General features: G+C 43.1%; 1 protein-coding gene across 1 annotated transcript; it reads left to right on the top strand.

The window, feature by feature from the left end:
* Nucleotides 1-637: 637 nt before the first annotated feature.
* LOC144151625 (complement inhibitor CirpT4-like) lies at nt 638-8,952 on the top strand. The gene is made up of 3 exons (XM_077682738.1): nt 638-785; nt 6,967-7,078; nt 8,706-8,952. The coding sequence occupies exons 1-3, from the start codon at nt 677-679 to the stop codon at nt 8,812-8,814; spliced, it is 330 nt and encodes a 109-aa protein (XP_077538864.1). The 5' UTR covers nt 638-676; the 3' UTR covers nt 8,815-8,952.
* The last annotated feature ends 8,498 nt before the right edge of the window (nt 8,953-17,450 follow it).

Here is a 17,450-nt window from a genome sequence, read left to right on the forward strand (position 1 = left end):
TTCGCTCACGTCTTCACTTGAAATTATTAGCATTTATCTAAAAATTTATTGCGCCTATTTTGTTCTTTTTAGTGCGTAAAACGTTGTTTTTGCCGCCTATTTTTGGCGCCTAAAACGTGCTTTTTTAGTGCCTAAAAATCCGGCCTCTAGTCATCATCATCAACTGTTTTATTGAGAAAACAGATTATAGAGGAAACTGGAGAGAAGAACCTTCTGGCTCTCCCTCGGTCCCGACCCTGTCGATTAGCTTGCGCTCGTCGTCCAAGATTCTACTACCCTGGTTTGCATCCCATGTATCTTGAAAAGAAGGAGTGTTGTTTCGCGCTTGGTAAAAGATGAAACGATTGTATATGCGCTCCTTTTGGCAAAAATTCTTCTCCCACCTAATTGTTCTGAGACAGATATAGTGAGGATTGCTACAAATGAAGGCAGAAAGCAAACATTCTGTACCTTACACGGCTGTGGCCTTGGCTCATTTGGCCTTCAAGCACGGGGCCAAGTTGGTTCTTCTTTTCTGGTATCATCACAAACTCCTGATAGACAAAAAGGCTGCTGCAGATATTTCTTCAAAGCTATCGAAAATTCTAAACAATATCTGTACCAGGATTACAACAGTTATTCAGGGGAAACAATGTGGTGAATCGGGTAATGCTAGCTCCTAGATAAAGAGCCCAGTATGATGCGGAGCCGCGTTCCCGTACTCGTTGTCGTCTTCGCCTTCCTTGGCGTGAATTGGCCCCAATCCACTGCATACGTCGGTCGAGCGAATGTGGAAGTAGTGGATGGTAAGTCCTGACTGATTCGTGAGGATGAATTACGCATGTTTATTCTGATTTTACTCTTCGCGAGAAAATAAACATTAGGCTCAAGGATTTCACTGTAGATTTGAATTTTATTTCATTTCAGCCACTTAGGGACGTGAAGCAGTCCCTTGTACTTTTAAGGGCGTGATAAGCCAACTTTATTATCTCCGGAAATGGAACGAAATACAATTGGCTTGTAGGTTAAAATGCGGCATATTTTAAGAGGAGCCAATGCGTTCTAACTGTGCGGAAAAAGATATAGAAAAGGACTTCTTTTTTGGTTAAAACATCTGTCTCTTTCGGCGACAGGAGCTCTCCTAAAGCACTCACGCTTGCTTCATGAATTCAATAAACAAGCCAAAATTGATTTCTGAGATAAATTTAAACTGTTTCTATAATTTTCGGTTCTAATAATGGTGACACTGTCGAGGCGAATTTCATAAAACACACAGTAATCAAACGTGTATGTTTGAATACTTGCAGATTGCCGAAATACATGCTTTGATATGTGTTAATGGCATAACCAAAAATCTAGAAATTTGAGTGTAACAGTTTTACTGACGCAGGTTTTGTGAGACTTATATAATCACTTCGCTGTAATGAAGCGGAAAAGACGTGTTGTTATTGAAGGCACGATAGAGGATGCATTATACTGCACCACATGATCACATCTAAAAAGAAATATTCATCAGGGGTGACTTGCGGTGGGCATTTCCATGCGGGTGTAACTTCAGATCCATCCAAAGAACAAAGAAAAATTCTAAAATTCAACTAACGGATTGCGAGTATTGATGTCAGCGATTCGGCGCAGCCGTTTATTCGATCGAGATGGCCGCCGAACAGCAAAACCACACAATAATGATGGTGCACAGATGAAGCCTAAGCATCCTGAGGCCACCGCTGGATATTCGGGATTTTCGCGTGATGCAGTGAAAGGGTGGCTTGAGGTTGATATCTTTCCAGACGTATATTCCTCCTCCCCGCTCCCATGGGTGAACCAAGCCGCCTGACCTAATCTGTCCTCACCGAACTCTTATCCCTTGAGACCTCGAAGACAGTACCTCGGAGCTGACGGCCCCGATTGCCAAGGGGTTCAACGCAAGATTGTGTGATGAGATGAATTTCTAGATATTCCACTGTAATGTAAGGTAGATAGATAACAAGTTATTGCAATCTTTTAACGCACTTCTAGCGGCGCTTTCTTTGCAGCTTTGCACTTACGAAAATGCAAGCAACAGGAGCCATCTTTTTAGTTTGCTGGGTTTAGCAGGTGTATGTTGGTACAAATTACTTTCCGCCGGGCGTGGTAGGTTAGCGTATAGGACATTGTGCTCATGAACATGTGAACTCGTATCCAATTTATGCCGCGACGGTGACTCTGCAGGTCAAGGCGAACAGCAAAAAAAAAATACTTGTTTGCAAGGTTTTGGCATGTGTAAAGATATTTTGCTCGTCAAAATAAACCCGGGGCCCTCCACTGTGGTGCGCGTAGGCATTCCGAGACACAACGCAAGTTGGGAGTACAGTGAAAGCTATTTCGGGTATATTTAACGCTGTGAACATTGGTTTGTAGAGATATAGCTTGGTTTTTTGGGCACGTATCCGCAATTTATCCGCAATCACCACTCCGCACACCAGGTGGTCAAGCAATACATTACTGAGTGCATTATCACATCGCTTTTATTCCGACTCTTTATCTCAGCGTTTGGCCGTATAGCGGGATTTAATGCATCGTCCCGTACTACACTCCTCTAAACTTGGCACCATACAGCCCCACCTATAACTTCTGGAAAGCACGGCCAACTTGTACGGTAGCTGGTGACTACGTGAACACCTGCGCACTTGTCAACCGCCTGCGCACGGCTCAACGACTGGTGCTAAGTCAACCTCCCCAGGATGGCGTCTTCAGTACGTTAATTGGCCAATGTATTGCCAATCTTCTCTTCCCATCTTCTCTCCCCGTCTCCCCATCTGATGGCCCCAGCTTCGCTCACGTTCGGGAATATTTTATGGGCGCAACGGCCGGCGAATTAAGTATTTTCCGGGACAGGATTTTCCCGAGTTGGGCGGATTCGACCTTTGAGTTGGTTTTTCAGCAGCTTTATCTATAGGCTGGAGACTCCTTCGAACCTTCAGGCAAGCGTTCAAACTGCATCGAGAACCAACCGCTTCTGCTGTGGCAGCAGAATACTGAGCGGCTTACTTTACTCGGCGGGGTGACGCTCTCGAAGGCAGTACTACTCATTCCTTGTCACCTATTCGGCTCTCTCCGCCTCATCGCCGGCGCAAGTCGCCGTTTTCTAAATATAGAGCCAGTTATTTCGGAGGCCCGGGTTTCACCCGCTGAAGCTGAAATCATAATACACCACTCCTGCGTTCTGGGGACATTTTCCGGCGGTATTGGCAAGAGAAGTGGGTGGGCCCTCCCGAACACCTCTGTAAGAGTCCATGATACCTTACACAAGCTCGACCAGAACATTAACAAATTTATGACAGGCGGCCATTTTAGCTGTTCAGGAAATTAACACATACACTTCGGTTTTTTATTGCGAAAGAAAGCCTTCGCGGTCTCTCCCGTCGATCTACTTGTTTTGAGTGATCGAGCCCCACCAAAAAATTCGCATAAGCGACCTCAACATAATGGACGTCGGCAAGGCAGGCCGCATCAGGCTTGTATAAATAGGTAACTTTTACACTACGACGTCCGTGTTCCATCGGAACAATGTCCTTCCTTTTCTCAGACACATAAGTTAAGCTTTCGCCAGCAACGCTGTCATAGAAACGCCCCCCAAAATGTTTTCCCTGCGTGGGAAGCCCTGTTAGACATATTCTAGGGACAGATGCGGCCTAGAACTCTGAATATTTGGCGAACCACTGGTCCTTCCAGTGTCTGCCGTGCGAAAGGAAGGGGGCCACGGCGTTGTTATTAATGTCCTATGTATTTGCCCCGCAAGCGTGCGAAATAAGATCAGTCCGTGAACAGACCTCGGCCGATTCTTATGCTTCAGCCTGGAATATCAGCTACATCTTACGATCAGCGGAGCCTCTGAACAAGCTATTTTAATGTGAGTACGGGTCGCTGCAGCCTATCGTCATATAAACCGAACGTTCATTATATGTCATTCCCTCTCTATCGTATTGCTAGTTGCATATTTCCCTCCCGTGGCACATGCTAATTCGTCACCAATAAATTGAGATTTTCTTTTAAGGGGCTTTAAACTGCAGTTGTCTACAGATACCAGAAGATTTGTCTAAAATATGGTATGGTATATCAAAAACACTGGCTTCAACAGTCAATCTACAGAGTCAATTTAGCACAGAAATCTTTATGCGGTCAATACCGCCATGAGTGTTTATGCTGCAGAACTTCTGGGGATTCTCCCAGGCGTAAATAACTTCCAAGATAAAGGGACCGTTACAACGGAAATATTTTACTGTTTATGTGGAACGAAACGCTGCCATTATAGGTGGACCACATGAGGAAGTCCAATATGAACACCCCGATGAGTATGAATGCACCTATAGCACACTCTTGCACTATGTGCACTCTCTTGCAGTCTGTGCATTTTCTTGCACTCTAATCTCTTGCAATTTCTTATCAATTCGTCCTCGCTTCTAGGTTTGCAAAATATAGTTGTGCAGACACTCGCAGAAGGTGTTTTTAAAAGAGGAACTGCTGATTGCTCCAAGGTAAAACACGTAAAATTTTTCGACCCCACATTAACAGAGCAGAAATCTTATGTAATCCCTTCAATATTCGGCAAGGACCGTCCTGATGCCATGATCATCTGATCACCCTTCCTCCGAATTGCAGGCCTTGAACAAGCTTCAATCTAACGTGCACTAATAGAAGGTAGCTTTTTATGCTGTGTATTGCTATACGCGTGGGGTAGTACACAGCTGCGACCCTCGACGAAAATATTAATAAATCATCCTCCTTCTCTTTACCGTCTTAAAAGTAATAAAGGCTGGCCAAAGTAGGAGCCGTATAAATTGAGGTTTCCCTATTGTTTCCTTAGACGGTTGGACAGTTAGAGGTCAAAATTTAGGCGTGAGTGCTATTGTTATCGTAATCTACACACGACGTTAGCCATCACGATGAAGCAAAACCATCGTAATTTTAGTCGAGGGCTTTGAGCTGGGAATTTTTTCGAAACAACATTACAGAAACAGAAATGTGTTGCCATGATGGTTACAAGTCTGTCCGAAAATGTTCGGGTTCACTTATACCGAAGTTCCAGGACATGTTCAGTTCTCTTCTCGTCACTTTAAGCGAGGGAAATTTTCAGTGCTGTAGAAATCAATATCTGATATATAAATTCGTGTTCAAGGTCTACAGGACAAAGTTGATTTAGCTGCCGCTTAAGTGAAAGTTCTTACAGCAAGTACAAAGCCACTTTTCGCCAAAGATATATGCGGGTTGTGAAAACTATACGCCGGCATAAAACGTGACAGGGCAGTGGCACAAGTAAAATGTTCAGCGTACGTGCATTTCATCTTTCACATTTGAAAGTCTAACTGTTACAACTGCCTATCAAAAGACGCTTAGTTAAAAATATCAGATACATTTGCGGCTGTGTAAGCCTTTGCATCACTCCGCGTGTCAGGGTACTGCATGACTGACATTCCTCGACATCCGTCCTTCACGCAGTGATCTGAGCTGCAGTTCCCCCTGCCACATCTGTGTTCCCGAATTAGTTCAGGCAAGCGGACACGTTGTGACACAAGTGTTCAGTTGTCACAAATAATCGCATTGAATTATATGTGCGCTGCAACAAACGGGGCTTTGCTCAGCAATGTAAAAGTAGTGTTTTGGTCTAGCATGCTAGCGAGTTCAGTTCGCTAGCATGTCAAGCGAGCATGTTAAAAACAGAGTTATTTTTTGTTTAAATAACTGGAATACGCTTTGATTAAACGAATAATTACTTAATGTCAGCTTTGTACAGTATCATTGAAATTAAACGGACATTTACTTCTGAGATCAGTTATAGCTTTGCTTGTTGCTTGTGGTTGTTCCCCTCGCACAGCGGGGAATACCCGCTATGCGCGAATTCGGAGCCTTCTCGTGGGAAACACCTAGCCACGTGTCCGTTCAGGATCCAGTAACACCTCCCGAAAGGCATGAGTAGAGACAGGCTATGATTTGCCTTATTAATTATATGTTGTTACGATAAACGCAAAAGGATCAAGTGGAGTGGCTATAGTATAAGAATGTGCACTTATTTTCTGTGCGCACAGCATGTGTATACGACCGGTGCAAGGACTGTTCATTGGCTAGGAAAGGCCAGCCTTCAACAGTCTTACCGAAGTACTTCCCTTCAAGTCAACAAATTTTAATACGGGAGTGCGGGACGAAATCCCCTAGTAAGCAAACCGTAAAATTATCGTGTGCTATGAAATAAATAACTTGCATGATTGAAGTGCAAAAATCTCTTTTGGTACGCCTTGGTGATGTGGATGTATTAAGAACAAAAGTTAATTGTCTGTAGATTGACCCATTTTGTTTAGTCTGTAAGCATAATTCGTAGATACGACAATGTTTACATCATTTGTGGTTAATTGGGGACTTGTGCAGTTCTAAAAAAGAATGAACGAAGTGACTGGGTTGTAAAATGAACGTTATAGCCAATCTAAGGTACAGCAGGAGGGCATTAGGAGCGAGATGGGGCGAGTGACGCGCAAAAGATGTCTGTGACAACTAGAGCTTTTCGGTGACCAAGAAATCATCGGGGAGCGAGGGAAGGTATTTTACTACAAAGGTTCATTATTAATCCACTTGAAGTACTCGGCGCAGTGCACCTAATGGCACATACGCTGAAGGAACAAATTCGTTAATGGAAGGCCTTGGGATGACATAGGCTTGCGTTTGACCCTGCACGTCGTAGTTTTCCCACCGGTTGAGAATTGAATATTGTGATTTTTATGATGGCAAGCCGAATGCCAGGCAATGTCCAGCGTCAGCATCCGCATGTGTGAGCCAATTCAGCAGCCTCCGTCGTCTAGCGGTGTCCGCTGACGCTGAAATTTGGATGACCTTTACGCGGTCGTGCTTATAACTTTTTATTTTTCCCGAAATATTTGACATGTGAACAATAGGTTTATTTATGTTGGCATTGTAGACGCTCCTCGAGTAGAAATCTTCATACAGCTTTTTTTTTTTCAGGCCATTGCATTTTTCAAAACCACACTTTGCGGCACCACGAAAGCATTCAGTTGGAGAATCCTTGCCAAGGTTGGTTCTGCGACGCCCAGGCTGGGATTGTATCCATCGGAGGGTAAGTTAGAGTCAGTAAGCTCCGCTAAAAAATGCTTTGATAAGTGGTAGTATTATCAGCTCCTTAACCTAACGCGCAAACAAGTTATTAACCCTGCATTTTTTGGCAGTATAATCTGTTTAAATTGACAGAAACCATAGGGCGTGCAAGAAAAAGCATCTTCACTTACCTTCTAGAACAAAACTTTTCTTATTCTCATAATTTTAAAATTACTTCTTCTTGAGGATTGAAAGCTAATACCTTAAATTACTGGATGTTGAGCGAAGCTATTGACACCATCTTTTCCGACACAGGTGGGCAAAAGTCTCAGCACATTCAAATATAAACGGTAGGCATGGATATCAGAGGCGCATGTTTTTTGTGGACACCTAGCTGTGAGGAAGGCAGCAAGGGTTAGTAACGTTAGAGCTGGCTGATACTTTTTCAATAAAGGGCCTACCTGCGGTAGGAAATGCAACAAATATACTATGTGACATATTAGAAATTTGGCAAAGCCAAGATGAACCATGATGATCTAGCAAACAGAAAATTTTATTCTGAATTCTAACATTACACCTGGGTACCTAAAACAAGATCCTTTAAATCTGACTTAAGGTAGCTCTATATTAATTGTTAGCTTAACTTTGTGGATACATGACTTGTATAACAATATTCGTCAAGATAATCCGTAGATATTCGTTGCTGTTGTTGGTTGATGCTCCTAGGACAATGTATTTTGATCATTGCTTTAAAGGAGGTTAGAGTAAGTGTAACCAAGTATTGAAACATTGTTTTTGAATTTATTGTTTCACTTGCCTGCATCGGTTGACCTCTTCCTTTCCTTATGACCTTTGTAAAAATAAATTTTCTCGCGAGAAAGTGTAGTGTCAGCGAGTATAATTTTTATTTGTGATGTCGGTATTATCACCTAGCTGTGGTCATGTCGCGTGGATTCCCTTTTTAGGGTCAGATGTGCACCTAGAAAGTGAGAAGTAATGTTGGATTGGCAGTCTTGGAAATTTGTGTCCCGGAAATTAGCGATCTTCGTAAGTACATAGTCTGAGGCTGTGATTCCACCCTTCCCCTCATGCGGCGGGGCATTACATCTAGGTCTTGCCTCATTTGGGCAGGAGAGTGGGTTATAGAAGGGGTTCGCCAAGTATCCAACAGTATTTGACGTATTATGGGTACATGTATAATACTCTCACACCATGTGCAATTGGGACTTACAACTATTTTCTGACACATGAGGTTTTATTATTAGTATGAAAAAGCTCAAAATGTCGTGAAAATGATTTAACTCGTTCTTTCACATTTTGCGAAAAAAATCGCAACTTCAACACCATTCCTTTTCCATTTTTAATAGCAAGAATATCACCCGTCCTCTGACGTTCTCGCTCCAGTCTCTGTAACATGAAGCTTCAATCATTGGAACATCGCTCTGGCAGGTGTTTATGAAATCTGTACCCTGGCAGAGTGTGCAGACTCGGACTCTTTGGGAACAAACTGAGCATCGTAGTCTGTGACATCACGTCTGCCTAACCAACATTTCTGAATCTTTGCTATTCCCCTTTTTATTCTGTTTTTAATTCCATCATTGTTGCCCAGTGACAGCGATTTAAACGAGTTCTTTTTTTTTGTTCCTCAGCTGCGCCCCACACTGGATTCCAGACAACTGCTTCAAAGTAGACGGGAACGGCACTTATCCACAATGCTGCCCACAACTCCGCTGCAACAAGACCGAAGAAGCGCACTAACGTCCCTGCTTCAGCGCTAAATGCTGACGACCAGAAATTGTGTATTTATATAGGTGTACAATTGACGTGTACACGCCGGATTATTCTAAAATGGTTTTCGAGCTTATTAAAACTTTCCACCAAATCTAGCACGCTCTCGCATATTTTAACAGTGTTTAAGGTTGAGCTTGGCCCGGCGGCTTCAGCAAAAAAAAGCGAAGAAAAAACTCCTGGGCGCTAGCCGCGAGGCACAAACGCCCCGCCGAAGCCCTTGTGACTCCAGGCCGAGCTTGTCATTTTACACTTTCTTAAAACATGGTTCGCCCAAAGAAGTATGTCTCTCCCTAGGGAGAAGAAGCGCAGATCGAACACCGTCGTGTGGCTGCTCGACCACATGTGAGACGACCACGATCGAACCCCGTGTATTGCGGCGAAGCCGCCGCCGCTATCCCGCAGCTAACTTGACTGCTGGGGTATGGGTGTTCCCTCTCTCCTGGGATCCGCTGTCAGTGTAGAGACCGATCAGAACGCCCCCGTAAAAAATGCTTGAATTCACTTGCCCACGCTAAAACTTGCCCTACCTTAGTAGTTGGTAGTAATAAAACTTGCCCTACCTTGGCCTCTCACAAAAGTTGGCGCAGCTTGCGCTGTTCGCCGCGATACCGACATGTAGGTGGCGACAGCGTCGCGCTGTTCGTGTGGATGCTCCACTGAGCGGCCAGGAAGAAGGCACACTGTGGCTGCGTTTTGTGCCTTTCTCACACCGTATGTGCACACGAAAGGTGCGGATAAGAATGATATACTGTAGTTTGGTTAATCAATGTTCAATGTATAGCATAGGTGCGGCAATAACTTTTCATTACTACCCCGAAAAGCGGCGACCTATCGGAAATCTGAAAACGGCCGCAATATTGACAATGAACATGTGCACCGTGGCTCGTACCGAGCTTGATCTTTAGTGATTATGGCTTTCAGCCTTCAATAAAATCATAAATAGAAACAAAATAGGAAGCTTCGATCTCTGTAATTCAATTTACAGCATTAGTTTTAATCGCTGTAACTGGCAGCATGACGCATTCTTGCATTTCGGGATGCCCTGAAATGGTAACCCCATGTAACTGTTCCGACATTTCTTCTGGGAGCTTACGACATTTCTGTGTGTTTGAAAGCCAGCATAAAATTACTGAATTTTAACTTTTACCAGCGCAGATACATAAGTGCAACCGTTCTAACAGGTGTTTTGCGCGCAGCTTTCGTTACATAAAATTTTAGTTACTCCGACGGCTGGTTTGAAGAATAACGGTGTCGGATCCCTTATTCAAGGCTTTCATCGCTAGTGAACTTGCCAATTAAATTGCTTACGCGCAGAGTACAATCAACATCTCATGCTTAGCTAGAGTAGGAAAGTGACAAGCAGGTTTACAGTGTCTAAACCAAGCTTCTGGACCTCAGCGCCAGCACAGATTTTCTGTTACGGCTGCACTGTTGATAGTTTGTGCTTCTTTTAAAATCTAACAGGTACCTACAACAGCAAGATGTGTTTGCATTCTTGCGTAATGTCGCTTACCAACCATACAATTTGCAAAGGAAGTGTCCCTGTTGCAGATGTAGTAAAACGTTCTTTTTGATTTCTCCTAGTCAAACAGCGCATCGGGTTAACGGTAGCTACTTCGTGTTGTAAACTGAACCTCGCATTTGTCTTGGCATTTAATTAGTGAGGATTGCTTAAAAAAGGCACGGCTAAAAGTGTTCTGAGCATTTAGTATTTTTTTCTTTGGGGGGGGGGGGGGGTGGGGGGGGGGGGGGGGGGGCTTGCGAACGTTCCAAGCGCAGCGAGAATAGAACGCATGTAAGCGCGGAAAGCCAAACTTCGTGTTCCGTAGCGGTGAAAAAGCAGCACTTCAACAAGTTGACGCCAGTATTTTCAAACCTGATTAACCCCTATCTTGTCCCGAGGTTGTCCAGGAATTGCGGCTCGGCTTTTTCAAAATTGTATTGGAATTGAGCATTGTGGGAAATAAAAAATCCACCGAGTCTTGGCTAACACCCTCCATACATGTGCGCAAGGACGTTCATTATATTACGCAATTTTTCCTCCTTCTTTAAACTTAGGTCCACCTTAAGAGGTTAAGACGTGACAATATTAGGCATTTGGTTATGCTGAGTAAGGCACATTTCTGGAGAAGGTGATTCATGTCGGTATTTGAAAATTTGATATATAAAAACGGTACACGAAATGCCACAGCACAGGCGCAAGCTCACAACTGCTTAATTTCACCGAGAAATCGCCCGAAATACTTTTCAGCATCCACAGAAACGTATTTTAACTAATATGTAAAATAAGCGTAAAGTAATGCGTAAATTTTAAATAACACGTAAAAAGCTATGACTCACCAAAAATGATATTTATTTCAAACAGGTACGGGAAGAATTCGATCACACAGACGCTTGCGTGTGTAAAATATGTCCCCGGTAATGTGTGGGTGATGGAGGATGGGTCGTTTGCATTGTAATTGTTTTTGTTTTTTTCTTCTTGCTATAAGGACACAGCGGAATTTTACAATGGTGTGGCACATGCATGGGTATGCACAGGTCTTGCCACCGCTTACCCGTTTCGTGTATAAAACTTTTATCCTTTAATAACCACCACGCCACCCTCACAAAGCACGCTTTGACGTTCCCAAAACGGCAGATGACGCACTTGAATATAAGAAAAGTGCAATGTGTGGAAGGAATGTTTACAACACGTTTCACACCCAAGCGGTGTCCACGGCGAAGATGTTTCTTGGAATTAAACCAGTGCATTAACCCATTGATAATTGCGTTTCTAGAGGAATTGTGGAAGCAGAGGTAACTATGTCATTGCTTACTGCTAAACAAGTACACAGATTGGTTGTTAAATTGTGTGCAGCACGCATATTGCGCCGCGCGCAATGTGAATGAGCAGACGACGCGAGAGCGCCTTCCACACTAGTAGCGGCTCGTCCCGCCGCCGCCAGCAGCCGACTGTGTTCGATCTCGGGGCGAATAGCGGCAAGGCAGGAGAAACAGTGGATGTGAGGGCTACCTAGCCTCTGTCCCCATAAGATCTGCTGTCAGTGTGGAGGACCGACTGGAGCGGCCTTGTAAAATCCGGCGAAACTTGGCTCCGTCGTTCAACACTTAGCTTAGACTAGTAAGAACATCGTAAAGCATCGCAAAACTTAGCAAAGTGTAGCGAAACCCAGCAAAACATAGCCAAACCGGACGAAGCTACGTCGAAGCAAAGCCCTGCTGTTTCTTCAGCCTTGCAGCACCGGTGCAGGCAGCTCATTTTTTGTCTGAAACATTTCAAAACCGGCCTTATAACTCCTTCGAAGTGCTGTAGAAAACTCGTTTCCACCCCACCTATTGTACAAGAACAAAACTGTCGAACGACCGGGCAGATGAGCCATTGCATATGCCCCTGATGAACCTCTAAAGTTTTTGTCCCTAAAGTCTTTGTCCCCTTGCCGTGCAGTGGACGTAAGGCTGGCTGGTCCTGAGGGAGATAATGAGCTTCTTAGCCGATCCACCGGGGGAGATGTTATTTCCTTCTGATAATTGAAATATATATATCTTTCAGGTGAGCTGATTACGACGAGGAAACATCTGATAGCTAAGACCTTGTTTCCGCCAGCTGATTGAGGTAGTTCAGTATTGCCAGTTATACAATAATGCCCACAAATACAAAAGGTGTCACGGGCTTTATAGCGAAGTGGGCTCGCGATAGGTTCTGGCTGAAATTGCGGGCATCTATGGTGTCTCGTCAACATAAAATCAAAAGCCTTCGCTCAAGATGGCTGCCTTGCAAAATGCTCTGTAACTCTCAATGTAATTGTAGGTATTTTTGAGAAGAATAAAATGAGATCGACCGCCAAGACGACTCTACTATTACACCGAGCTTCTTTCTCTTGTGACGATTAGGTCACAGTAAAAGTGTGAGCGTTACCGAATTACCATCTGGCGGTACTCTATGAAGGGAGTACAGTTGCGGAACAAGGCTTTCGCTCTTATTCTTCAGAATTTATCTCCAAACACATTGTAATAGATTTGGTCATAATACGACTTTATCATTACTAGAGGGCGGACTTTGGGAGAATGCATGTTGGCTCCCTTGCACTCACACCCCGCCATTTTGATATCATCATGAATGACGGGTTAAGAAGGGCTTTGATGGTGTTTTTTGGGGGCCTATCAATCCTTGCGAATTTTGGCGTTTGTGCCTCAATTCATATAAATGCGTACAACTTTATACGATTCAACCGCGTCTTTTGTTCAGCCAACTCACGAAAAACTATCCCTAGTACAGTAGAATAGGGCGCTGATTCCTAGTGACAGTTGGAACAATTGTGATTAAAAAATATCAAGAAGGTGGTAGTTTGCAATTGTCCACAATTTTTACCGTGATTCGTACACTACTTTCCAAGTGCTCTCCAAATATATTTATTGAAACGTGAGCCGTCACATCCTCGCTTCTAGAACAATACTCAAATGGAAGTCTATTCTCAACGCAACGGTTGAGCATCGAACCCGCCTTTGTTAACACATATCTCCCATATTGAAAAGCCAATGCGAAACATTACTGTGTAGCTGATTTTCTTTATGCATTCAACTACACTCTTCCAAGGGCTTGAAAACGCACTTCTCGACAAAAAATCTGTTTGGCTTCTAACCACCTTTAAAAAAATGATCTTTTAGTGTGTGGAAGCGCATTTGGCATTGTTAAATTCAGATATCATTCTATATAAGAAAATTACAAGAGCTGTACCTAACAGCCCCCATATAATAGCTATTTTTTTCTAATAAATCATACCCTCCCTTACGTTTTTAATTACGTCTGTTTTAGTTGGGTCGTAGTTACATTGCTTCAGGCAGACATCAACTATACGTGGGCACAACTTTAAAACGAAAACGAAAGTTGCCACGGCGCCTGATCACAGCCGCCGGCTGTTCCTCCGCGAGCCGTAAAGTACGCCTTTCTGCGAGTACATTGAACGCGACCCGAGTCGTTTCAGTAATTTTGAGCACTAATCTGCATATGGATTACTGCAGCGGCGACAAATGAGCTACGTGAGAAAATGCTGGCGATATCACGCATTAAGCGCCATCTCCTTTCACGACGCGCGCCTGTGCTTACATCCGGGGCCGTATCTTCGGCGGAGTGATACACGCATGAGCCATTGCCGTTCTTAATTTGTGCCCGAGTATAGCGCTTTTCTTAAATCAGTATTCCCAGCTCTCATGTAATCTTTTTTAAGCCTGTTTCACTGTACGCGACCCTCGAGGAAGCGACAGTGCTTTTTGAAAAGGAATATGAGCGGTGCGTTGAGCTTGCTTAAATAGGTCAGTATATCACCATTAGTTCAGCAGTTCTACGGGACAATTTAATGGGTATGTTCAACTGCTAGCCGCTTAGTGCCAGTTTAAACAAAAACAATTTTAGTTTTCCTGTCGTAGACACAGGTCGTTCACGTCTTCGTGTGAAATTATTTGCATTTATGTAAACATTTATGATACCTATATTTCTCACGTTGGAAGCCTAAAACGTTTTTGCCTGCCTGTTTTTGCGTCTTAAACGCTCTTTTTATTGCCCGAAAATCCGGTCTCTAATCGTTACCTCAACATTTATTTACTGGTCGTCACCAACGTAGTTGACAGTTAGGCTGTGAATGTTACAGAATTTGTGTTTTCTGTCAAAACATCGCCGCCTACAATGAAAGTACCGTTATAAAAAACGGCTGTAACTGTTCTTCTATCGAAACTAGTCCGAATCAAAGTATATTAGGAATAATTTGAAAATAATTCTATTGATGTTTTGTCTGTTATCGTTCAATGAATAAGTAAGCCACCTCACATAACTTGAAAAGAGTTAATTGCCAGTACGTATTTGCTTGTCTTTCTTATGAATAGTAGTGGAAGAGCTCTCAAGTTCTTCTCAGGCTTTGTGGCCATCATATTCTTTTTCTAACTCAGCGTTCTCCTCCTCCTCCTCTTTTTGGAAGTTTTGCGGAAATTCTGTTTTTTGGAAGTTTTTGGAAATTCTGGGCAGCGTAGCTGAACAGTGCATGGTAATAAAACCTACAGGGCACACAAACAGGACAGAAATAATTAAGCTGCGAGATTGAGTGCAGACTAGCGCGCAGAACACCGTTAGTTCTCTGTTAATTTATCGTTCTTGTGAACAACCTGAGACTTCTGCACGAAGAACACTGCCCGCAATTACTTTGAAGAAGTACGTTCTGTAGTGAAGAGCTGCATAACTAACGTGTCCCTCCATAGCGTAACATTCTATCAATGGTTGCCTTGACACTCTTTCTGGATGTCTCTTTGTAGACCGTGCTACATTGACCTTACCTGTGACTAACCTTAGGCAACGCTATGGTAGTCATGAATACATGTCACGTGCGCTACAAGAGAATAAACGAAGAACCCTGCGCTATAGAGTTTGGAAAGAAATATTGAGTTCCAGAAAACGCTTGTATCAATATCTTTTGCCACTGTTGAAGCGCTTACAAATCCAGCGTAACTATCGTGATCCCCTTGTTGCTAGCAATACGTATAAAGATCCTTTTCATGGCACGAGCGGCCTGCTGTTACCGGTTTGAAATATTATGTGCTAATCTGTATTCTGGGTATCATTTTTAGCGCCCAGTCCATTCGCACACGAATGTGGTTCGGACACGTGCACAAAGTTTAGTGCCCTAGTTCAGCACATGGCATGTAGCGCAGAACATAACGGCGGGATAAAGTATGAATCAGACCAGCTGGTGTTTCGCACACTTCTAGGAAACGTCATACAATTGCCGTCATACTATTTACCTCAGTCCCGCAGCAGTTCTAACGGCTGAGGACGGAAGAAGGGTGATTGTCCCCACAAGTGGTATTTGCCATAGCAGCAGCTGTGGCAAAAGGTAGTTGTGACTTTCCGGTAAGGCAGTTAGTAACCCTGCAAAATTAGTTAGCTCGCACGGGTCATGTGAGTGGTGGTATTTCAAAAGAAGTGCCTGCGTTGAGGTGTTTGAGCGGCCAAAGAAGCACTTGGGTATGTTGTGCGGGCTGACAGTGCATCTAAACTTTTAACACTCAGCCCTACGTTCTAACAGAAATTTTTGTGGGCGTGTTGATTTGAAAAAAATAGTTCTTGCCATTTCAAAATAATACGCCCTAATATAAAGTGCCTTGATCATTAGGGTGAAAACTGCAGTTCGCCTTTTTCCGTAAAAAAGCGTCGTCGTCGTTGTTGTAATAGCAGTTATTGTTGTTGTTCGGCAAGGACAGAGGCCAAGTCCGTAACGATTAAATGGTGTAAATATTATTTCTTTGCTTGTGTGCCGTCATTATAATATAGGGACAACCTAAATTTTATAATGGTCCTGTCTGGTGGTTTTAGGCAAGAAATGGATTACAAGAATAATTATAATTCCGAGCATTCCTTGCCGAGTACCCCCAAATACCCACAAAAATGTATATTTGACGGAAGTAACGCAGGTAATCGTTATATTAGCATAAATGGCAGCACAGAATATTGGACAACAGAAAACGAAATGTAGAACTAATATAAATTTTACTCCAAATGATTTGACAAAATAAAAAGCATGCGGTGTTACATATCCTTCCAAATCCGAAGCATAAACAAAAAAAGTCCGCTAGAACCATTAAAAATGCAACTAAAAAACAGCGAAAATGGCGATAAAGAGTGTAACGTCCTGCATTTCCTCGAAAATGCAAACTTCAGGAAACAAATACCAGTAATAATTATTATAGCGTAATTTGAGACAATTGTCCCGAGAGAATATTTAACAAAGTAAATTTAGAGAAATACGAAAAATAACATTTTCACGAAATTGAACTGGCAAAATAAAAAAGATAATTGTCATACACTTCTTCCAAAAGACAAAAATCAACAAAAAAGTCCCCAGAAAAGTTATAAATACGAACAAAAATGGCGAGAATTGTGAAAAACCGTGTAATGCTCTGCATTTCCAGAAAAAAAAGTAGTTTTGGCACAAAAAACAAACACGTGTATTCCTTGTAATAGAGTAACTGGTGGTAATTGGTAGAAGAGAACTGTGGTTTATTTCGCAAAACTGGCGTGCGAAATTCTGCGAAAGAAAGCGTGGTAGCTGGCATAGAAATTTCGCACAACGTTTCACTTCAGCTAAGGCATTCTCGAAAGCAAAAGCCTGCCCTAAAATACCGTTGGTCATGTTTCCTCGAACTAGTGGAAGTTTAGACAGTGTCAAGCCCTCTTTGTAGCTTAGTGGCTAAGACGTTACACAGCTCGGCTTGCAATAGATGATCGGGTTTTCGGTCTGTTTTTACTATACCGGAAACAAGCAGAAATGCCGCGTTCGGTGTGACGGCTTTCACTAAAGGACATTCGGTGGAAGGAATTATCCGCTGTTCCTCAATAGCATACGCTTAACTCCCGAAGTGGAGCTTCGATGTGTTAGTAGAGTACCGTTTCTATGATTCAACTTCTTCACCCAAACTTCCTTGCCGACAAATGCTTACACACCAGAATATAAGAAATAAAGGACGAAACATTACCGATTACACGCAGTGAATTTCAAAAGACGATCTTAGATTAGCGTTGGTTTTGCGCAAACCAAACTAAAAGATAAAAGAGATAAAAT

This window comes from Haemaphysalis longicornis, unplaced genomic scaffold (assembly GCF_048455015.1).
Source record: "Haemaphysalis longicornis isolate Haplotype H1 unplaced genomic scaffold, Haemaphysalis longicornis Haplotype H1 scaffold_9, whole genome shotgun sequence".
NCBI lineage: Eukaryota > Metazoa > Arthropoda > Arachnida > Ixodida > Ixodidae > Haemaphysalis > Haemaphysalis longicornis.

What these genes read in the sequence shown, in the direction of transcription:
- LOC144151625 (XM_077682738.1), top strand. Translation starts at nt 677, where the DNA reads ATGATGCGGAGCCGCGTTCCCGTACTCGTTGTCGTCTTCGCCTTCCTT. An exon ending in GAATGTGGAAGTAGTGGATG is followed by an intron (nt 786 to 6,966) that starts GTAAGTCCTGAC and finishes TTTTTTTTTCAG; the next exon opens with GCCATTGCATTTTTCAAAAC. An exon ending in GGGATTGTATCCATCGGAGG is followed by an intron (nt 7,079 to 8,705) that starts GTAAGTTAGAGT and finishes TTTGTTCCTCAG; the next exon opens with CTGCGCCCCACACTGGATTC.